Below are 20,433 nucleotides of genomic sequence, written 5' to 3'. Positions count from 1 at the left end.
GAATGCCTTTTTCGGGCCCAGCCCACCCCAGTCCCATGGCCCAAGGGGTGAGGGCCTTTCCTCTGGGCCCCTCCCACCAGCTTGTTAAGGGGTGGAGTCACTCCTGGTCCCCGCCCTCCTTTGGAGTCCTGGGCTGGACCTCACCTGCCAGGGCCGGGTGGACTGGCCCGGTACCATTCAAGTTCTTCACCGGAAGCGCGGGGACCCTGAGGGGAGAAGAGAAGAGGCTGCAGCTGGATTCCAGCCCCCACATCAAAGGATCAAGGGACCCTGGCTTGCCTTCCGGGTCTGGCCCCTGGGCACAGTCTGACCCCTTTGTGCCTGTCCCAGTCACCTAGAAGGAGCTGCAGGGAGCTCCACTCCAATTCTGACACCCTTCTGTGATGAGGCAGGGTGTCACCAGGGCCCCACCCGGGTTATAACAGAATGAACCCCTAGACTTAGTACCTGCTCTCCCCCATTCCACAGCTGGCTCCCCCTAGTGAGAGCACTTGGTTCCAAACGCTCCCTTTCGCTGGCCACGGGGCCTGAAACCCAGCCATTATTAGCGAGTCGGTCGTCCGACCTCTCTCAGAGTTTGCGGTGGGAAGCACCAATCCCCATCAAAGGTCTGAGAAAGAAGGAGCAGGGACTCAGTAACTTAGGGAACACCTCAAAGTCTCCCTCCGGGGAAGTTCACAATCTATATAAGCATATTAAAGCCCCTGACAAGTCCTGGCTAAGGAAACGTGGGTGGCTAGCGATGGGGAACCCAGGTTTTCCAAAGACACTTCATGATGAACATTTTGTTTTCATCTCTGCAATACCTACTGATGCCTTCCCGAGACTAAGGCATTGTCTTCCCTTCGAATGAAGAGACCCTGGGAAAACGTGGTCTGCGTCTCCTCTTCGCCCTCCCTCCAAAGAGCTCTGCCTTTTGGAATCAGCCAGAGCTGCTTTCATAACTCAGCTCAACCACCGACCAGCCGGGTGACACCCTGCACAGCATCATCCTTCTCACAAGCCTGCTTCTTCTGTAAAATGGGACAAGGTAGCACCTTCCTTCTGTTGGCTGTGAAGAGCCAAGGAAACTCCATACAGATCAAGGGCCAAGCACCATTCCCAGGACCAAATAAAGACTCTACTGGCATTAATCATCATTGTCACCATCATCACCGTCCTTGTATCATCTCAGGGGAGTAGTTTCACCTCCCTGCACCTCAGCCCACTACACCCTGGTGTGACTTCTCCTCCTCTTGGAGGGGAAACCGTAAATGTATCGCAGTGATGAGCTGGGGCAAGTCATCCAACCTCTGTGACTCTCAGTTTCCTTCTCTGTAAAATGGGGACAACAGCACCTCGCCCATGAGGCCGTTGGGAGCCCGCAGGAGAAAGCCTGCTGTGATCTGAACGGCATGCCTGCCGGAGCCCTCACACCGCAGTGCTCGGTTGTCGGTGGGCTTGGTCCCAGGATGGATAAGTCTTGATGAAGAGCTGGATTCTGAAAGCCAGGGGCAGCCCGAGGGGCCGGGAGGCTGGGTCAGGATGGGGTGCAGGAAGAGATGGGGCAGTGATGGCTGGGGGAGAAGCTGCCACAGCCCCCTTAGCCTGCCTGCTGAGGACTGGGCCTGGCCAATGCTGCCTTGTCACCTGGCCCTGGCAGGCACTGTTGGCCCCAGGGCGCTTGGCAGGCTTGAGTGCAGCTGCTGTGGGTCCAGAAACACACACAGACACACAATCCCTTGGGGAACGTGTGCTGCATATACGTGCACACCCATACAGATATGCACACACACGGAGAACACAGCACAAATAGGAACATGCCCCCTGCACGTGTACACACACAGGCACCCCCCAGGGGACACACCACACACAAGAGCTACACACGTGTGCACACTGCGAGGATGCTCGGTCGGCCAAGGACATCAGCTCACGCAGAGCCGCACACCTCCGGCCAGGGCCACCTCCCAAACACACATCACCACGGAATAACAGACAGCAAATTCAGGGGAAATGCACCTTGGTCCTCGCAAGCACCCTGCACTATGCAGCCTGCAAGGGGACCCTGCCATCCGTACACGGGGACTCAGGCAGGCACGCTGTGAGCCACAGTCCCCCACCACGATACACAGATGTTCAGCTGGGAGGCCCACAGTTTACACAGAATCACACACACACGCAATCACAGGCCCCCCCCCCCCCACTGCCCCCGCTCTGGCTGCTCAGCACACTGGCTTCATCAGGGTTGGCCAGGCCCCTCTGAGGGCCATGTCCGGAGCATATGTCAGGGTCCCTAAACACGTCAGTGACCTGGCATAACAGAGCACAGCTCCTGAGGGAGGTGCAATGGGAGGGCTGGCACCACGGGGCCCCAGGGCCCGGTCAGTTGAGGTGTGTGTCGGGGGGGAAGGTGCCATGCCTCAGTTTCCCCATCTGTAATGAGGATAGAGTCTTGTGAGGGTTCAGTGAGTTAAAACATGTCAAGCTCAGCTTGGTGCAGGGCTGAGAGTGGAGGTCTTAATTCTCTCCTTCCTACAGCCTGCTGGAACCCAAGAGATGGGACTGAGCATCCTTCTGAGTCTTTTCACGGTCTGTTAGAATCCTCCAGTACCTACCTGGGGGTATCACCACCCTATTCTTATCTCTCCCCATAATCTTATAGGAAAGCAGAGAGGCAGGTCCCTCAAGCTTTTCCTCTTCCCTGGCCTGTCCTTCCAAATGCTTCTATTGGAGACATATTGTCAACATATCTAGGTCTCCCCACCCTCTTCCTTCCCTTTTGTCTCATGAAAAAAATATCCCCCCTTCTCTCCAGGGCTCTCTGTAAAATGGGTGGAAAGATAACTATTTAGTGTGTGTAATCCCACGCCTTGTCTCTGCCTGTGGCAGACATCACTAGTTGATCGCAGCACACTCGCAAGCTGAGCAGAATCTTCAGCACTGTGCTTTAGGCAGCCTCTACCAATCAGTGACAGAGTGCTGCCCCAGGTCTACAGAATGCCCAAAGGCTGGTCCCGCTCATGCCCCCGGTCTTGCTGAGCCTTTGGCCTGGGAGTTAGGCAGCAGGGTGGGGAGGAGGAGCCCCAAAGGGGAAGGTTTTAGGTCTCGGGTGCCCTACAATTTCTGGTGCTCCTTAAAAACCAGAGCTCTGGGTTGCAAAAGTCAGTCTTGCTCCTGGGAAGAGGGTGGTGAGTGGGGTGTGACAGTGGGGCTGTTTTTTATTTACCTCTCTGTGAGCTGGGGGACAGTCCCAGGCGGCCCCCAGCCCCTCTCAATCTGCAGGCCCCCTGCGAGAACCCAGGGTAGCGGTGTTCTCACGATGCCTGAGCGTGGGAGCCACCTGGGCCCCCTTTTGATGTGGGGTGCGCTGCTTCCTCGAGGCAGTGAGAACATCCTCCTGCCCTGGACAAAAGACTGCTGCCCGCAGGTCTCCCGGAAGGGGGGCCGGCCTTCTCTCTCTCTGCTCCACCCTCTTGGGGCCCAGCCTGGCAAAGGGTCAAGAAAAGTCCAAGCCCCCTTGAAATCTGCTCTGACAGAAGCCAAGCCTGGCCGCCCCAGGGCAGAGCTGGGTCCCGCTGCCAAGCTGGTCTTCCTGCTGCCTGTCCCACCCCTACCCGATCCTGTTCGCTCTCCACCCTCTATCCCCTGTGGCTCCTACCTTGCCCAGAGTAAATCCAACCCCCTTACCCTACATAATACAGCCATACCGACCCATGGACATCTATTTCCCCCATGCTCACCCCTCATCCCTCCACCCCAGCTTCCTCGGTCTCCCTGCTGCCCTCCAAACACACCAGGCACGTTCCAACCCCAGGGCCTTTGCACTTGCCGATCCCTCTCCCAGTATGCTCTTCCTCAAATATCCTCATGTCTTCCTCCCTCACTCAACACAGGCTTCTGCCCCAATGTCTTCTGATCAGAAACCTTCCCTACCACTTAACTCGAGATGCCTGTCTTTGCCCTTAACTTTTTTTTTTTGGTCACAGCACTAAATAATCATGACCGGATATCATGAAGTCTTTGGCATGACCAGGCCCTCCCTACCTCTGTGATCTCATCTCCTACCCGCTCCACCAGTCTACTCCAGACACACCTGCCGCTGCTTGAACGTGCTGAGTGTGGTCCCCTTTCAAGGCCTTTGCACTTTCTGTGTCTTCTGCCCGAAAAGCTTCCCCCACCCCCAGAGGCTCAGTCAGGTCTCCGCCAGCCTGTCTCATCTCCTCCTGGTCACCCAGCCTCGACGCTGGCATCTAGCCCGCAGCAGAGGTCAGGAAACACCTGTTGCGTGAAGGAATGCAGGAACCCAGATTTTGTGGGGAGGTGCCCAGCGGAGGACCCACACGCACGGTTCGGGCACACTGTCCCCACGCGTTCCTTGCCCACATTTGCAGTGAACCTTGAGGAGTCCCAGGGAAACACCCTCTGCAGCTGCCAATCCCTGGAGGCTCTCTGCCAACATTCATTCTCAGTGAGGACGCTACGCGGCATCCTGTGGGAGCAGCCCAGGCAAACTTGTCTAAGAAATTCCCAGAAACGCTCCCCATCCGGTTGGAGGCAGGAGTTCCATGGGTTTGGGGGAGCCAGACATTTCCCAGCTGCCTTCTGAAGACAGGTCCAAAGGTCACTGTCTCCAGGAGGCCTTTTCCCATCTACCTCAAACAAATTCACAGCCACTCCTTTTAATTCCCAAGGGACTGTGTTTATCTTGTTTTGAGGACTCAGACATTTTCGGTCTTGCTTTCTCATTGCGTGGTTCCACTCCTGTCTCTTCCGCCAAATTGTGAGCTTCTGGAAACATCTCTGACCCAGGCCTGTGACCCTCAGATTGAGGATGAAACGCAGTGTGCATGGTTTCTCAGTAAGTACCGAATGGGGGAGGTGAGGCAAGTAAGAAAGTGGTGCCCTGTGGCCTCTTAAGAGGGGGTCTGGTATCTTTCAAAGCAGTGGTTCTAATGCCAAATGCTCCCCCAGATGCAAGATTAGAGTGGGGACAGCAAATATGTGGCAGTCGTAATACTACAGCCTACGCAGCACCCATGGCAGGCATCACCAATCAATCCCCGCACTCCTTTCCACTAAGCCAGAATGCAACTTCAGAATCCTGCTCAACACTGCTCCAGGAGGTCACCACCATTTAAACAGAGACGGCACATGAGATGAAATCTATTCCTTGTTTATTTTGCAGGTGATGGGACTGAGGCCCAGGGAGGGAAAGCGACTTCACTAAGGTACCCAGCTGGCTCTGGGTCTTGGGAGATTTTGAGTCAGTGGCCAGGGTGACCTCATCAGGCTGATCTGTGGGGCCATCTGGAAATGAGCCAGCCCTCTGAGACCCCTGGGCCCAACAGGTGGGCTGAAGCCTGTGACCTGGACCCTGGCGCTGGTTCAGCCCTGAGCAGGCTGCACAGGGGTTCCATCTATCTGCTCTGGCCACCCCTCTCTGCCCCAGGCATCAAGGTGGCTCGGGGCCCCAGGAAAGCAGGAAGCCACGCTGACACTCCCTTTAGGGCACCTGAGTTTCCATCCTCCACCTACAGCTGGCCACCCCGTCTCCCACGCCCTGCAGGCTCCAGGCGTGCCCTGTCTCTGATGATGGTTTCCAGGTCCCCTGATTGGCTTTAGGAGCCCTCAGAACACCTGGCACTTACCCAGGGGCCCCTTGGGAGGCCCAGGGGAGCTCAGGCCTCAGTCATTTGGGTCCAAGTTGGTGAGGAGGGGCAGAAGTGAGAGTGCCGTGTTGTGGAGAGAAGGAAGCTCAGCGAGGGGTTCCCGTGCTCCACGGGCCTGCTCCTGGCACCTGTGCCTTTTCTGTGCCCATCCCACTTGCACCTGAACCCCTGCCATCCACAGTTCTGGGGCCCACCAGGTCCCTACTCCCATGCCCTCTGCAGAACCCAGAAGCCTGAGGACACCACGGCCAGCTCTGGGAAGACTGGGTGCCCCGTGGGCCCAGCAAACACACAAGCCGTCGGCGGCTGCCATCGGGAGGCCTTGCTCACTCCCCCTGTGCTTGCTCCAGCACCCTGTCTGCCTGGACGAGCCGCGGGAGCCGCAGAGCTTCTATGGGGCCTCGGTTTCCCCTCTGTCAAGTAGGACCTCTCACCCTCCCCCACCCCAGTCCACTTCTAGGGATGAAAGGGTGCAAAAGTCCCCTAAGGAGACATTTTGAGGGGTGGTTTGCCACTTGTGTGTCAGATTTACCCAGAGGCCTAGGGGCTCAGCATCACTCTCCCCCACCCTCTTGGCCTCTGTGTGCGCCCAGTGCAGCACTCAAGCGGGGTGGGGGAGGGGGGCAGGGAGGACCGGGCTGGCAGGTTCCCACGGCCTGGGGCAGCCGTGTGCAGACAGGGCGGTGTGGTTTGGCCTCCCAGGGAGTGGGGCAGGAAGTGCTTCAGGTCTGTGGTGTGGGGTGGGGATGTTTGCTTTGACCTGGTGACGAGGTGGTGGGGAAACAGCAGCGAGGCAGAGTCCCAGCCACCGCACAACGGTGAGGTCAGGAAAAGGGGGAGGGTGGGCAGGCCAGGGGCCAGGTGGGGACACCGGGAGGGCGGGACTTTTCATGTTGCGCTTTTCAGAACATTTTTTTTTGAAGCATTTAGATGTAATATCTATTAAAGAACTGCAGAAACAGAATGTGGACTCTTTTAAGTAAAAACGTAAAATCAGTGCTAGAATTAAAAAAAAAAAAAAGGAAGGAAAACACTCAAGCACACCTACCACATCAAAGCCCACCTCCCCACCGGGCTCTGGGCTCCTTCATCAGCCCCACCTGCAGGCTATTCTCAACATCCAGGGTGACCCTGTCACAACAAAGTCATGCCAGTCTCTCTCCGGCTCACAACTCTGCTGGCTGCCATCTCACGCACAAGTAAAAGCCAAAGTCCTCGACACGGCCCTCAGGGCCCCAGAGGACTGGCCCCATTTCATCTCTGACCTCCTCTCCCACTGCTCACCCCCTGAGGCCTCTCCAGCCACACGGGCCTCCTCAGATGTCCCAGCTGCACTTCTGCCTCAGGGCCTTTGCACAAGCTGTTCCCTCTGTCTGGAACTCGCACCCCGGTTCTATGAGTAGACTGCTTTTGAGCCTCCTTCAATCTTCGCTCAAACGTTCCCTTCTCAGTGCGGCCTTTTCTGACCTCTTTATTTAAAATTGCATCCCTTCTTTCTTACCCTCTCTCCCATATTCTAGAATTTATTTTGTCTATTGTTTGTCTCTCACTGGAATGTGACCTCCGGGGTGGGGCAGGTGTGGTCTGTTTTCTTCAATGTTCTACCTCCAGGGCCCCCAACAGCACCTGGTACACAGTAGTTGCTCGATATATATGGATTAATTAATTAAGAAACAGAGGAACACAGGGTAGAAAGAAGGCAAGAAGAAATAGCACACTGGGGAAAAGACGACAGAGAAAGGGTCAACACCTTTCACGCAGAAGGAGCGTCTGCGGATCAGTGAGGAAGCAACAAGCAGCCCAGGAGAGCGGCAAGCAACAGAAATGAACAAGTCATTGACGACAGAAGGGACCCCCGCGCCCAGGAAGCAGGAAGAGGTTCTCAGGCTCACCGAGAGCCAGAGCTATGAAAACTCAAACAGCATCTCCACGGCGCGGACGAGGTTGGCGGCGTTGTACACGCCCGATCGGGTGGGAGAGGGAAGCGCCCTTTTCCCACTGCTGTGGGTCAGAGGTGAAGGGTGCAGACTTGAGAATGCAGCCACGCTGACATTTGGCCTCAAGCTGGACAATGGACTGTGTTGCCAGCCCCACTTCACAGATGCAAAAGCTGAGGACCAGAGAGGGCGCTGAGCTCAGCTGGGGTCACACAGGAAGAGGAGAGGCTGAAGCAGGAAGCCTCTACAGGCCCACCCTCTCCTCCAGGGTCCCTGAAACCTGTGGAATCAGGGCTTGGGGGAGTATCTGGGGGGGGACATCTATGGCTTGAAACTCTAGTGGGCAGGCAGGGGGTGGGGCACCCCAATACTCTGGCTGATGGGGCGTTTTGAATCAGAGTGACCTTGAACAAGCGCCAGACTTTGGGAGCCTCATTTTGCTCACATGAAAAATGGGGACAGTAGGACCTGCCCTCTTGGGTTTCTGGGGGAATTAAGAGCAGGGGTGTAGGTCAAAGTCACAAAATGGAGCCTGGGACGACAGAGTGCTCAGTCCAGGGAAATGGGCCCAAGCCTGCCCTCCCCCCGCCACCACGTGGGATGGAAAGTCTGAGTCCGCCCTGCAGCTGTGCTCCAAAGCGCTGGACGCTGCCCTCTCAGGAGACAGGGCGGACCTTCCCCACCCTGCGCGTCCCCCAGGTCCGGGCTGCCAGCTGGCTTCCTGCCCCATCCCAGGGGCTAGTGGAAAAAACCCAGCTGTGAAGACACGCTGACCCCACTGGTTGGGTGGCCTCAGGAAAGTTGGGGGCTCTCTCTGGGCCTCCACGCTATGGCCCACCCAGGGTGGAGATGAGGATGGGGCGTGAGGATGGAGTCGGAGCCCTTCCTCGCTGAGCACACGCAGCAAGTTTAAATGCACGTGGGAGTGATGGGGGTTTTCCCTCCGTTTGGCAGATGGGGAAACTGAGGCTAGGGAGGGAAAGATGCTGGCTGGAGGCCACCCAGCTGGGAAAGGATCGAGGTAGGACTGGACTCCGGGTCTGTCTGAGTCCCGCGTGGGAGAGAAGGGAGCAAGGGAAGGGAGAGAGCTGAGAAGGAAAAGGTGGGAGAGAAGCGACAGACAGACAGACAGACAGAGACAGGGAGCCTCGGAGAGACCGAGTGGGAGAGACCAAGAGTCAGCTATGAAAGGCGTTGCAGAGCCTCCGTTCCCGGGTGAGTCATCCTGTTGGATTCCTGGCGAGGAGTCCCCTGGACCCTTTGGAGACAGGGTCTTTGCGAAGTGATGACAGTGAGGTCACCGGGGCGGGCCCTACCCCACAGGACTGGTGTCCTTACAGAGAGGAAATCTGGGCACCATACTCACAGAGGTGGAGACTGAGGGAGGGATTGTGAGGGCTGGGGGTGGTATGTTAGGGGCAAGGGTGGGGGTGGCAGCCTGGCTGTCTGGCTCCTCAGAGACCCCACCCCAATCCCCTGCACCAGGGCCTCCACTGCCTTGGCCACAGGAAGCTTCAGCTGGAGGGAACCAGGGTCTATGGGCCCCATCCTGCCCTCCTCCCATTCCCCTCACTCAGCAGCAGACTTCGTGGGTCCTGAGCCCACCCCCACTCTGAGCCAGGGGTATTTTTAGCTGGTGTTCCTTGGACATTAGGATTGGGGGGCCTCAAGACAGGCTTGTCTGGCTGGGGCGGGCAGGTCAGAGGGGCAGAGGTGGTAGGAGGTGGGGCTGCGTGGCTTGGGGGAGATGAGGGCGCCCTTGCCTGTCCGTATTGCCCCTTTCCAGGACAGCGTCTGGTCTCCGAGAGGGTCAGAAACGGCGCCCGGGGGGGAGGAGGAATGGAAGGGTATCGACGGGGTGGGGTGAGGGGGATGTGTCACGGCTGGGGAGAACGGAGTTCTGGCTTGTCAGAGGGGACGTGTTTACCGACCAGCACCCCAGGGAGCCATCTCTCTTCTCCCCACAGCCCTCTTGAGCTCAAGCATACTCTATGGTCCCCACACTCTGGCTCTGCAGTTCCATTCGGGAAAAACCTCAGCTCCTGCTGTCCCAGCAGGGAACCTCCACCCCTACGTGGTGTCCAGAGCCTGCTGGGGTCATTCCCGCTGCTGCCCTTTGCACTCACACTGCCCCTGCCTGGGGTGCTTTCCCTTGTCACGTGCCAGCCCTCCTCACCCCTGGGGCTCTTCCCCGAATGTGCCAGGCCCTTCGAGCCCCGCTGAAGCTGTGCACATCGTCCCCTCTGCCTGGAACAGCCTTCCTCCAGATCCGACGCCCTCCTCACAGGGGTCTGCCCTGGCCTTCCCATTCCCTCGTGGCCACACCGCCCTGTCCCGCTACCCCCCGCCTCCCAGTACCTGCCCCTGTCTCCAGGGACTGCGTTCATTTATTCGCTCACTTGCTCTGTGTCTGTCTCCCCTCTGGTCTGGACCCCGTTCCTCCTGTTCGCCCTGTGGACCTGCACCCACAGTACCCATTTGGGGGGTTAATACTGACAAATAAAAGCTGAGCGGCTTTCAGAAATTTCATCAGTGACTAAGAAATGCATTTCACCTGGCAACCCCTTGAACAAGTAGAAATGAGGCACAAGGGTCACAGAACGAGTCTCACTAGTACCGTGAATGACACAGACCGGTATTTTCTACTCTGCGCTAGTCCACCCCATTCCGTGAAAAGTCCGGCTACAACCTCCTGCCTTCATCACCCGCAGCAGGGTACCGCAATGCAGCCCCAAACAGAAGCTGCCCCGATTCTGGCTGCAGAGGTCCCTGGAACTTCCTCGGCTCCGCCCCTCCCCCACCCGTCCAGTCAGCTGTCCCAGGATTCTCTTCGTTCTGGGGCCCTGCATCCCTCCCTCTTCACCGCAGAGCCGGAGCCAGGTTGCTGCCTACCAGGTCCATGTGGACCCCAGGCCCTCCCTGGGCCCCTGAGGTCTCCTCTCTGTTGACACCAGGCCTGCCCAGGAGGAGTGACCTGGAGGGGAAGGGAGGGGTGGGGCGGGCAGGTGGCAGCTGCTGATTTTCCTGTGGAAAGTTACAGCACCCCTGACCCCATAACCAACCTTCCTCCCGGATAACAAAAATAGTCCTAACTGTCACCGCTGCACTGTTGCAACACGGGGACCGCTGCGTTCAGGTACACGGGGTCGCCACGGGATGCCAGTCCTGCTCCCATTGGACAGATGATGAGACTGAGGCTCTGTGAAGGGGAGGGGCTTGCCCCAGCTCTCACAGCTCTGAAGTGACCCAGGGGATTTGAACCTAAGTGGACTCTCTAAGGGACAGAAGGCACCCTATTTGAAGGCCCCTTCCCTTCCCAAGGCCCCAGTTTCCCTTGGCGAAAGGGGAGGCCTGCATGAGGTGACCTCGGAGGTTGTCTGAGGTCAGCACGGTCAAGCCCTGGGCCACGCCACAGCGATACAAGCAGAGCTGGCGTTTGGTGCCCGCTGCTCCTCTTGGGCATCGTGATCTACATATTCCACCTGGTCTTTTCCCTTCTGGGCTGTCCCAAGGTCAAGGTCTTTGCTCCTCCCTTCCATCCCCACTCCCTCAAGGCCTGGTCCTTTGCTGACACTGACTGAGCCCAGGTAAGCAGCTAATAGGCTCACAGGGTCCCTGTCCTGGGGCTTGGACGCCTTAACCCAGGGATTTCCAATCTTGGCAGGACCCAGGTTCCCTTCTTCAATGAAATCCCACTGGGAAATCCTGCCGATTCATGGAAGAGCTTCCGAAAAGGGCCGCTCTGGTTAAAACAAGAGCAGAGAGGCTGACCTCTCCTCGTCCACCACCGTCTCCTGCCACTATCCCAGGTCACCCCAGGAGTCCCTGGAGCCCCGTCTGAAATCCACAGAATTAGCCCAAAGCAGTGGTGACAGTTCAGGTGCGGCGTACAGGGGAAATACTTTGGACAGGTGACCAGTGCTTGCTGGAGCCCCCATGTGAGATGGACATGCCCTGGGGCGGGGCTGGAAACCCTCCAAAAATTCGAAGACAACATGGCACAGACTCCGCAATCCTGCGTTTCCATCCCTGCTCTGCACCTGGTGACTCTCGGAAGGTACCCCCCTCTCCCGGCCTCAGCCTCCCCAGCTGTAACTTGGGCATGATAGAATTCTTTGCAGTAATAAACGAGATGATTCAGATAAAGTCAGCAAATAACCGTGGATACATACCCTTATTACTGTTGCTACAGCCCCACCACTTGTGAACGGTATGGTCTTGGGAAGTTACGAACGGGCCCCCATGGGTGTCTTCACTGTAAATTGGGGAGGGTGGGGGTACCTACCTCACAGGCTCATCCTGCATGGAGATAAATGAGTGGGAACACATCAAGGTGCTTAAGTTAACGCTTGACACAAAGTGCATACTTAACAGATGCCAGGTACTGCTTATGATGATTATTACCATTGCAATGCTTTGCTACTAGCCCTGTTGGGCAGCCACCCTGTGCCAGGGGCCCCTCTTACCCAGGCGGGATGGAGGCACGTGCGCTCACGCTGGTGGCACGCTGGGGTCCCGGCCGGTTGAGGTTGTTCTGGCCCGGGGTGGGCGCACCGCTGAGGGCGCTCGGGCTCCTGGGGGGTGCCCCGGGGGGCTGCGCTGGTTCAGCGGGGCAGGTGGCGGGCGCGGCCCAGAGCGCAGCGCCAGCGAAGGTGGCGCTGGGGCGCACGGCAAGCGCTCCAGGTGGCCCTCCAGGAGGCGGCAGGGGCGGCGGGGCGGCAGGGGGCGCCTTGCGGCGCTGCGAGGCCAGGATGGCGTTGGAGGCGGCGCGCGTGCTGTTGACCAGCAGGCACTGCTGGCAGGAGCAGGGCTGGCCGGAGTTCGCGCCCACGGGCCACGACTGCGACTTGGGGATGGAGCCTACAGTGAGCGGGTAGGCAAGGTCCAGGCGGCGGCGCAGTCGGCGGCGCCGGCGCGTCTGGCGGTTCATCTGCGACATGCTGTTGAAGTAGATGAGGTAGCAGAAGCCCAGCGAGGACAGGTCGAGCCACGGGTGCTGCTTCTCGTAGGCGTTCTGGATGGTGATGCAGATGTCCATGTCGTAGGCCGTCCAGGCGCCACCGTCGTTCTCCCACTCCCACACGATGCCCTTGCCCGGCGCCGACGACGGGTCGTAGAAGTTGCGCCGCACCGGCCGCATGGTACCTGTGCTCACAAGGGGGAGAAGTCAGAACCAAGGGGGAGGGGCCCGCGGGGAGGGGGCCGGAGGGTCGGTACACGGGGGCTGGGGTTAGAGCAGTGCAGGGGCGAGGACGGAGGGTCAACAGGGCACGGTGGGGGGAGGGGCAGCAGCACGAGCCAGTACCCCCACCTCTTAGGGTGAAGACAGGCTCTAATCATGGAACCCGGGCTGGGGCGGGAGGATGTAGGGGGTGTGAGGACTGTTCAGGCAAGGTGGGCAAGCAGAGTCAGCACCTGGGGGGTGGGTGCAGGCAGGCACACCTTCCTTAGTTCACTCATTCATTCCACAATTCTTTCATTAGCTCATTCATTGATTCATGCCCTCGTTCACACATTCCTGTACTCCTCCGGTAGTTCTCTCATTACTGCAGTCACCCACGCCCCGTCGGCGGCCCGGCCCCCACCCATATCTGCATTCATTCCTGCCCCTTCCTGCTCCTTTACCCACCCACGCACGCGGCCATCCCTTCGGTTCCGACCACCCTATTTTGAAGCGTGCACCCCATCCACATTTGCCTGCCCCTCTCTCTCCTTCCTCCACTTTCTCCATCTGGTGCACTTTCTATTTCACCTGCTTATCTTGTTTTCTGTCCCCTCTCACTAGACCGTGGCTGCCACAAAGCAGGGGCTCTGCTTTACTCCTGGCTGCGTCCCCAACACCCACACACAGTTGGCGCCCCACAGATATTTGTTGAATGTATGACTGAATTCATTAGTTCGGACATCGATTCGTTTGGGACTCAATTATTCTTTTCCCCCCTCGTGCCTTTTGGCTGTCCTTGCCCTGGTCCATTCCTTTGTCCACTTATTACCTTTGTCATCCATCCGTTTATTCATCGCTCCTTCCTTGAACAAACATTTGCTCACTGTCTGCTCTTTGGAGGACTCCACGCTGAGTGCTCATATGGAAAGAACGTGATAAACACGTGATAACCCAGCCAGGTGGGTATTCAGGCCCCCATTTAAAATAATGAGGGCACTGAGGCGTTGCTGCCATCCACCGCCATGTGACTCCCACAGCTCTAGGTGCCCCCTGAGAGCGGGGTTCCGTGGGACACCGGGTTTAGCAGAGATAACCCAGCGTCCAGGCTGCAGGGATTCTCAGAGCCTTCAGCCTGCGCTGTGCCTCTGGCCAGCGCGGAAAGATTCTTTGGCTGTGCTCTTTTGGCACACCTGCAGCAAAACAGCACGCTTGGCCGCTCCTCAACTGCGGGCAAGTCCCTCGGCTCCCCTGGGTCTCGGTGGCCCCATCTCGAAAACGAAGGTGATGCTCATTTGAGACTCACCCTGCCCTTCGCCCTGCTGGGAGGATTCGGAGAGAAGAGCCACAGAGCACAGGGCTGGGAGGCAGGCAGACCTCAGTTCAGGTCCTGACCGCCTGACTTTCCAGCTCTGTGGCTATGGGCAGGTGACTTAGCACCTCTCAGCCTCACTTTTCTCATCACTAACATGGGCACGAGCAGACCTTCCTCGTGGGGCGGGTAAAAGGGCCAATGCAGACAGATACTATGTCGTCTCTGGTGATTCCAACGTTGGTCATTTCCAGCCCCACCCTCCTCACTGAGAGCCAGGGCCATGTGTCCAGTTGCCTCCTCAGCACCTTTCCCTGGAGGCTCGACAGGCACCTTGAACTTAGCTCTGCCCAAGTACAGCTCTGATCTCTCCCCAGCCCACACCTGCCCCTCCTGGAGTCTTCGTTAATTGCTGTCCTTCCAGCTGCTTGCCGCCCCCGCCCAGATTTGGACTTCACTTCCTCCCCCACACCCCATGTCTAGTGAATCGGTAAATCCAGTCACCTCTACCTTCAAATATACCCCCCACCTGACCACTTCCTCTCCCCACTGCACCGAGTCTACCGGGGTCCAAGCCACTGTGTGTCCCCCGCCGGGACTGTGGCAGCAGACTCATGGCTGGTCTCTGCTCTGTCCTTGCCCTCTGTAGTCTGGTCCCCACATGGCAGCCCGAGGGACCCTGTCCAGCAAGTCCTTGTTCGGCCCCAGTTGCTCCCACAGCTCCCACCCATTGGAGCAAAAGCCAAAGTGCAGCCACGACCTACCACGGCCCACACTGTCTAGAACGTCCCCTCTCACTCACTGCACCCCGGCCTCCCCGCCTCCCCGCCCTTCCTCAAACACCCCCAGCGCTGTCCAGCCTCAGGGCCTTTGTATTTGCTGTCCCCTCACCTGGCATAGGACCTAGCCACGCCTAGATGTTCTCAGTTTCCTTCCTCCTTTCTTTCAGGTCTCTGTTCAAATGTCACCTCTTTAGAAAGACCTTCCCAGGCCACGGGAATGGGGGACGGCTGCCCTCCCCTCCCCGTCTCCTTATCCTGCTTCGTTTTTCCTCCAGGCACTCAGCACTGCCTGACCTGGTACATTGACCTGCGCACTTTCTTCTCTCCTTGCCACCTCCCCGTAGGCTGTTAGCCGGCTAGACGGGGATCCTGACCACGTTGCTCATGGCCTTGTCCCCAATGCCTAGCATGGTGCCCCAGCACATGGCAGGCCCTCCCGCCCAAGTTTCCTTTGTGCACTGGCAACCCCCAGGGTTCCTGGCCCAGGAATCTAAGCCAGACGGGTGGGGACCCACCATGGCCTGCCATCCCCTCCCCCGCTCCCCCGCCCCCCTGCCTTGCTCAGGGTTCTTTCTCCTGAGCACACTCTGACCGTCCTTACTTGGGTCCCCACCCAGGGCTCAAGCAGCTTGTCTTCTCTGCCTGTTAGCATTTAGAATCCAAAGGGCTAGGGACTTTCTTTGCCCGGCGCCAACTGCCCAGATCCAGAGAGTGGGGAAGTCGAGGCACAGAGCTGTGGCTTGGATAGGAGAAAAACAGGGAGGGGGCGGGTCCCTGGGCTCCTGTGATCTCCCAGCTGATCACATGAAAAGTTCCCCAGGGCCTCTGGGGCAGCCTAATTCTGCTGTCTGATTTATCATTTTAATTGAGTGTGTGCGTATTGATTTCCCCCCCTGACAACAGTGTTCTCCCGGGGCAGGCCGAGAGGGGATGAGTTAGCAGGAAGACCCTAGGCCCTGTTCCTGCCTCGGCTCCTGAGTGCTGGTCTGCTCCTGCCGGGGCCTCAGTTTCCCTGCCTGCAGCACGAGGACATGTGATAGGTGATCTTCAGGTCTGATGTGCCTGAAATACCTCCGTGAGCCTGCTGCTGAGGGTTAAGGTGCTGTCCTACCTGGAAGGGGGGACCCCTGGGTGGGAGGGGACCTCGCTTAATTTAAGCACCTCTGTGTGCTCAGAAGTCTCACAGGCCACGTGCAAATTCTGACTCCATGTATAGCCTAGGGTTTGCGTCTGTAAAACGGGGACAGTGACACCGACCGTGGGACGAAGTGAGACGATGTAGGTCGTAGGTACTTAGCAGAGCACTCGGCTAGAGTAAGTGCTCGATGAAGGTCAGCTAAGACGGCTATTGCTGTCACGTGCATCACCCACGTTCACCCTCTGCTCTCCCTGTTCACTCTGCGAACTCCTGTCCATCCAACACAACCCTCCATGCGCTCACCTCCTCCAGGAAGTGCTTTCCTGGGCTCCTGCTATGGTTGGCCACACAGCTTTTCGTGGAGAGTCTATCCTCACGCTGTCGGTCAACATTCGGTTTTGCTCTTACTCCTCCTGCCTGGTGGATGGCTTTCAGAAGGACCAGGACCAGATCAGGGTTACCAGCTCCAGGCACAAGGCCTGGCACCAAGGGGAAATCTGCAACTGAACCAGGCAACCTACTTGGCACGGCTCAGGGCTCAGATGGAGTGGGAAAGACAGGGAGCTGGTCTTGATGGAGAGGGAGTGGAGGCTGGAGCAGGCACCCCAGCTGTGGGGGTGGGGACTTGGTCCAAGGGCAGCACTGGCCAGTTCTGCAACAAAGACTCTGCGGGCCAGGTCAGGGCCAGCCAGCCCAGCTGTCCCTCTCTCCAGGGCTCTATTTACCAGGTATCGATTTTCCTGCCTGTTTACTGGTAGTTATTAAAGGCTGCGTCCCTGGAGTCCTCTTCAGAGAGATCGGAACCCGGGGAATCGGAGTAATTAGGACAGCTGCCGTCCTTCCTGCTGGGCCCCGCACCCCACCACGCCCGCCGCCACTGCCCGTCGGCCTGCCCGTCTACCTCTCCCGCTCACGCTGGCCCTGGACCAGGCCGAGAGGGGCCAGCTGCTTCCCTGGTGATCTGTCTGGGCTGCTATCTCTAGATTTCCAAGGGAGCAGAGGCGGAAATATTCCTTCTCCTCCACAGTGGCCTTGGCCTAGATTTCCAGCAGAACAATGGGTCTAAGATGGGGCTGGAGGTTCTTCAGCCTGAGAGACGGGAAGGGCCACAGACTGGAAGCCCAGGGATGTGGCTGGGCTCTCTCACTGCCCCACGCTGCTGGGCGTCTTTGAGCAGAATGCCCCCAACCCCCCGCCTCTGGGGCCTCCTGGGCCCCCAGCTGCACTGGCCACGAGGGCCTGCGTCCCCATGGCACTTGGAAACCTGTGTCAAGTACGTGCCATTTCTCGGCTTGTTTGTGTGCATCTGCTGTTGTCTGTCCCTCCCCCCGCCTCCGCTTCTTAGGAATGTTTGGTTGAAAAATTCCAGTCTTGTTCCAGCTGAGCTGAGGGGAAAGGGGCTTTGGCCAACTGTCAGCTGGAGGATTGCGGGAGCTGGGCCCCTGAGAGCGGGTGTGGGGGCGGCCATGGCCACTGTAGCCAGTGACCAGGCCATGCCTGGGGCAGAGATGAGAGATGGAGACCCGAGACCCGGGAGAGGGGGGAGCGAGAGACAGGGAGAGACAGGCAGAGAGGCAGGGAGACACTCATGCCAGGGAGGCTGCCAGAGAGGCCAAGATGGAAAGGGGAAATGCCGAGGCAGACACAGGACAGCTGGGGGCAGAGAGAGAACATGTTTGGAGACATAAAGAAATAAAATCCTGAAACCTAGAGGCTGAGACAGTTGTGGAGAGATAGGGCAAGAGAGTGAGGCCAGGGGATGGGGAGAGCGGAGGGTAGAGACCACAGGGGCGGACAGCAGCCACCAAAATGCTAACAGGGCCGGCGCTGACTGTGCACCTGCTGCGTGCCGGCTGCTGTGCCCAGTAAGTTCCTCGCTCACACAGAATTATTCCCATTTTACAGCTGAGGCAACTGAGGCTCAGAGAAATGTAATCTTGGGAGGGTTGGGAAGGATGTTCTATTCATGGAGTAAAGGGGAGGCCAGGAAGGACTGGTTCTAAGGGGTTCAATGTGTCAAGTGGTAGCCCAGCCTAGGCTACCTCCAGTGACGGGGAGCTCACTACCTCAGCTTTGCCCTCTGTTGTTTTGCTGTGAGTTTCTGCTCTGAGAACGTGTTCCTGATCTGACCCCCTGCCTACAGTTGGGTGTCTCAGGCCCCAGCTTTTGCCTTGAGAGGCTGTTTCCACAGACAGAGGGGTGGCCCTGAGCCTTCCTGCCTGCCCCTCAGCCTCCAGAGGGCTCCTCCCTGGGCTGGGCCAGCCCCAAGGCCCAGCAGGGAGCCCCTCCCCCTGGGGTGGCTTCCCGGAGGGAAGTGACCTCAGCTTGGGGGCACCCAGGCCCTGACGGGAAGGGGGGCCTGTAGGAGGCAGTCATGGGACATCCTGTCAGGTGGGGGGAGTCCCACTGCATGCTGGGGCCTGTAACTAGGGCTTGGGTAGAGGATTAAGCATGAATTGAGCACCCGCTGGATGCTGGGCCCCAGTAAGGGACTTTACCGAATCCTCCACCAACCCAGAAGCCCCATAATAACAACTATTTGCACGCAGAGAACACACTTTTGTGGCCCAGGTCCTCTTCCGAACACACCCCTCCCCCCCACCAACTGGTGAACATTTTAGCTGGCCGACTCCCAAGGCTTCTTGGGAAGACGTGGCAGTCCGGCTGGGACAGTGGCTGAGCTGGGATTCGAACCACAGTCTCCAGGCAGGGCGTTGCCCCTCCTGCCCTGTGATCAATAAGCCCGCAGTGTTCTATTTCCCACCAAACTCTCCCGGGGGACTCGTCAGGCTGAGCAGCGGCCCATTAGCGGTTTCTGCACGTTTGAAGCTGGCCCAGGCTCCCCGGGCCTGCTGCCTGCCAGGCCGGGGCGTGGGAGACGGGGGAGGAGGGAAGGCTGAGGGGCCGCAGGGCACTCCGAGTCATCACCACCTTGAAATCGGTTTTGAAACACCCTCACCCTGGAAGCTGCTGGCAGCTGGTTCTGCCCACTTTACGGGCTGTGTGGGGGCTTCCCAGTCACCTGACTTCCAATCCACCTGGGATCAGACCCCCTGGCCCAGTAGCAACATCCCAGAGCAGGAAGCGAAGGGGTGGGGAACAGAAGGAGCAGAACAGTATTCTGCCTTCTGGACCCTGTGTGGCCTCGGGCAACTGACTGGCCCTTGCAAGCCTCTCCTTCCTCATCTGTGAAATAGAATAGTACTAGTACTACTAGTAGTGCAAGTAGAAGCAGTAAACACAGAGCGCCTACTGTGTGCCAGGCACTGTTCTGAGTGCTTCATGTATATTGACTCAATCCACACACTCCTCTACAGAGCAGATACCATTATTATCGTTGTCCTGTACAAATGCGGAAGCACAGAGAGGTGGAGTGACTGGCCCAAAGTCACACAGCTACTGAGCTCTGAAGCCGGCATTTAACCCAGCCAGATTAGAACTTCTCCCCACTTCACTGCCACCACCCCGGTCCCAGCCACCACGGCTGCTTGCCTAGACAGTGTCTCTGTCTTGTGCCCCACCATCCATCCTTTGGACCCTGTAATAAGTTCTCACATCACTCCTCTGGGAAGACCCAGAAGGATCTTCCCCAAACTCAAATCTGACCACATCACTCCTTTGCTTAACATCCATCAACAGCTCCCCAGGGCCCTTAGGAGTCAGTCGTGGCTCTTTTGCTCATCTTTGCGACCTGTTCACAAGCAGTCACACAGCCGCACACTCTCACCACGTGGCTATGCCTCTGTGTTTTTGCACATGCTGTTCCCTCTGCCTGGGATGTCCTTCCACCTGCCCACCCCATTTTCCTTTCTGTTGAGTTTCTACGCAGTCTTTGTGGTTCAGCCCAAGCACTCTCCTCTTGGAATCATCTCTGCCACCCGTAGAGAGGATCACTCCCTCCTTGGGGCTCCATAGCAACGGGTACCTGTAGTACTCCCACTAAAGCCCAGAGCTCGCTGAACACGCAGGCTTCTGTGTTCCCTCCAGCCTGGGGGCCTCTCAAAGGCCGGGCTGGCCTTCAGCCACCTTAGCATCCAGGAGTACAGGGAGGTAGGCACTTGGAAAATGCTAGCTGAATGAATGAGTGAGTGAATGAATGAGTGAGTGAATGACCAAGTACACATGAGGGAACCTGCCTGTGACCAATGACTGGGCTGGAGATTACAAGTTGGCAGTGATGTGATTTTTGTCCACATACGACCTAACGTTGTAAAACTATCATGACTAGGCATTTACAAATTGTGGTGGACTCACTCAAGTCTGGATTTCAACAATCCCAAAATACCCAAAGATGCGGCCACAAGAATCGGCCCTCTTGGCAACAGTTAGCAGAAGATGAGTCACAGTTGCCTGGTTCATGTCCTTAAGCTTTGATTGAGCACCTACTGTGTACTGGGTACTAGAGAACAACAGTTGAAAACCTTGGCCTTCCCAGATACGGCACACACTTCTATT

General features: G+C 57.8%; 1 protein-coding gene across 6 annotated transcripts in view; it reads right to left on the bottom strand.

Moving 5' to 3' along the window:
- DTX1 (deltex E3 ubiquitin ligase 1) overlaps positions 1-20,433 on the bottom strand; it is a 32,839-nt gene that overhangs the window by 2,802 nt on the left and 9,604 nt on the right. For 3 of the 6 annotated variants that reach the window (XM_053927687.2, XM_053927689.2, XM_053927688.2), the window contains 2 exons: positions 12,052-12,730; positions 145-206 (listed from right to left, as the gene is read on the bottom strand). In XM_053927687.2, the coding sequence (XP_053783662.1) occupies positions 145-206; positions 12,052-12,730 (741 nt within the window). Of the gene's footprint in view, positions 1-144; positions 207-12,051; positions 12,731-13,000; positions 13,024-13,214; positions 13,246-13,578; positions 13,738-20,433 lie in introns of those variants that run through there. The other 3 variants (XM_053927691.2, XM_053927690.2, XM_053927692.2) reach the window with 3 other exon arrangements.

Source organism: Desmodus rotundus, chromosome 7 (assembly GCF_022682495.2).
Source record: "Desmodus rotundus isolate HL8 chromosome 7, HLdesRot8A.1, whole genome shotgun sequence".
Lineage (NCBI taxonomy): Eukaryota > Metazoa > Chordata > Mammalia > Chiroptera > Phyllostomidae > Desmodus > Desmodus rotundus.
The sequence above is the reverse complement of the archived record's forward strand: the minus strand, read 5'-3'. Positions and strand labels throughout refer to the sequence as shown.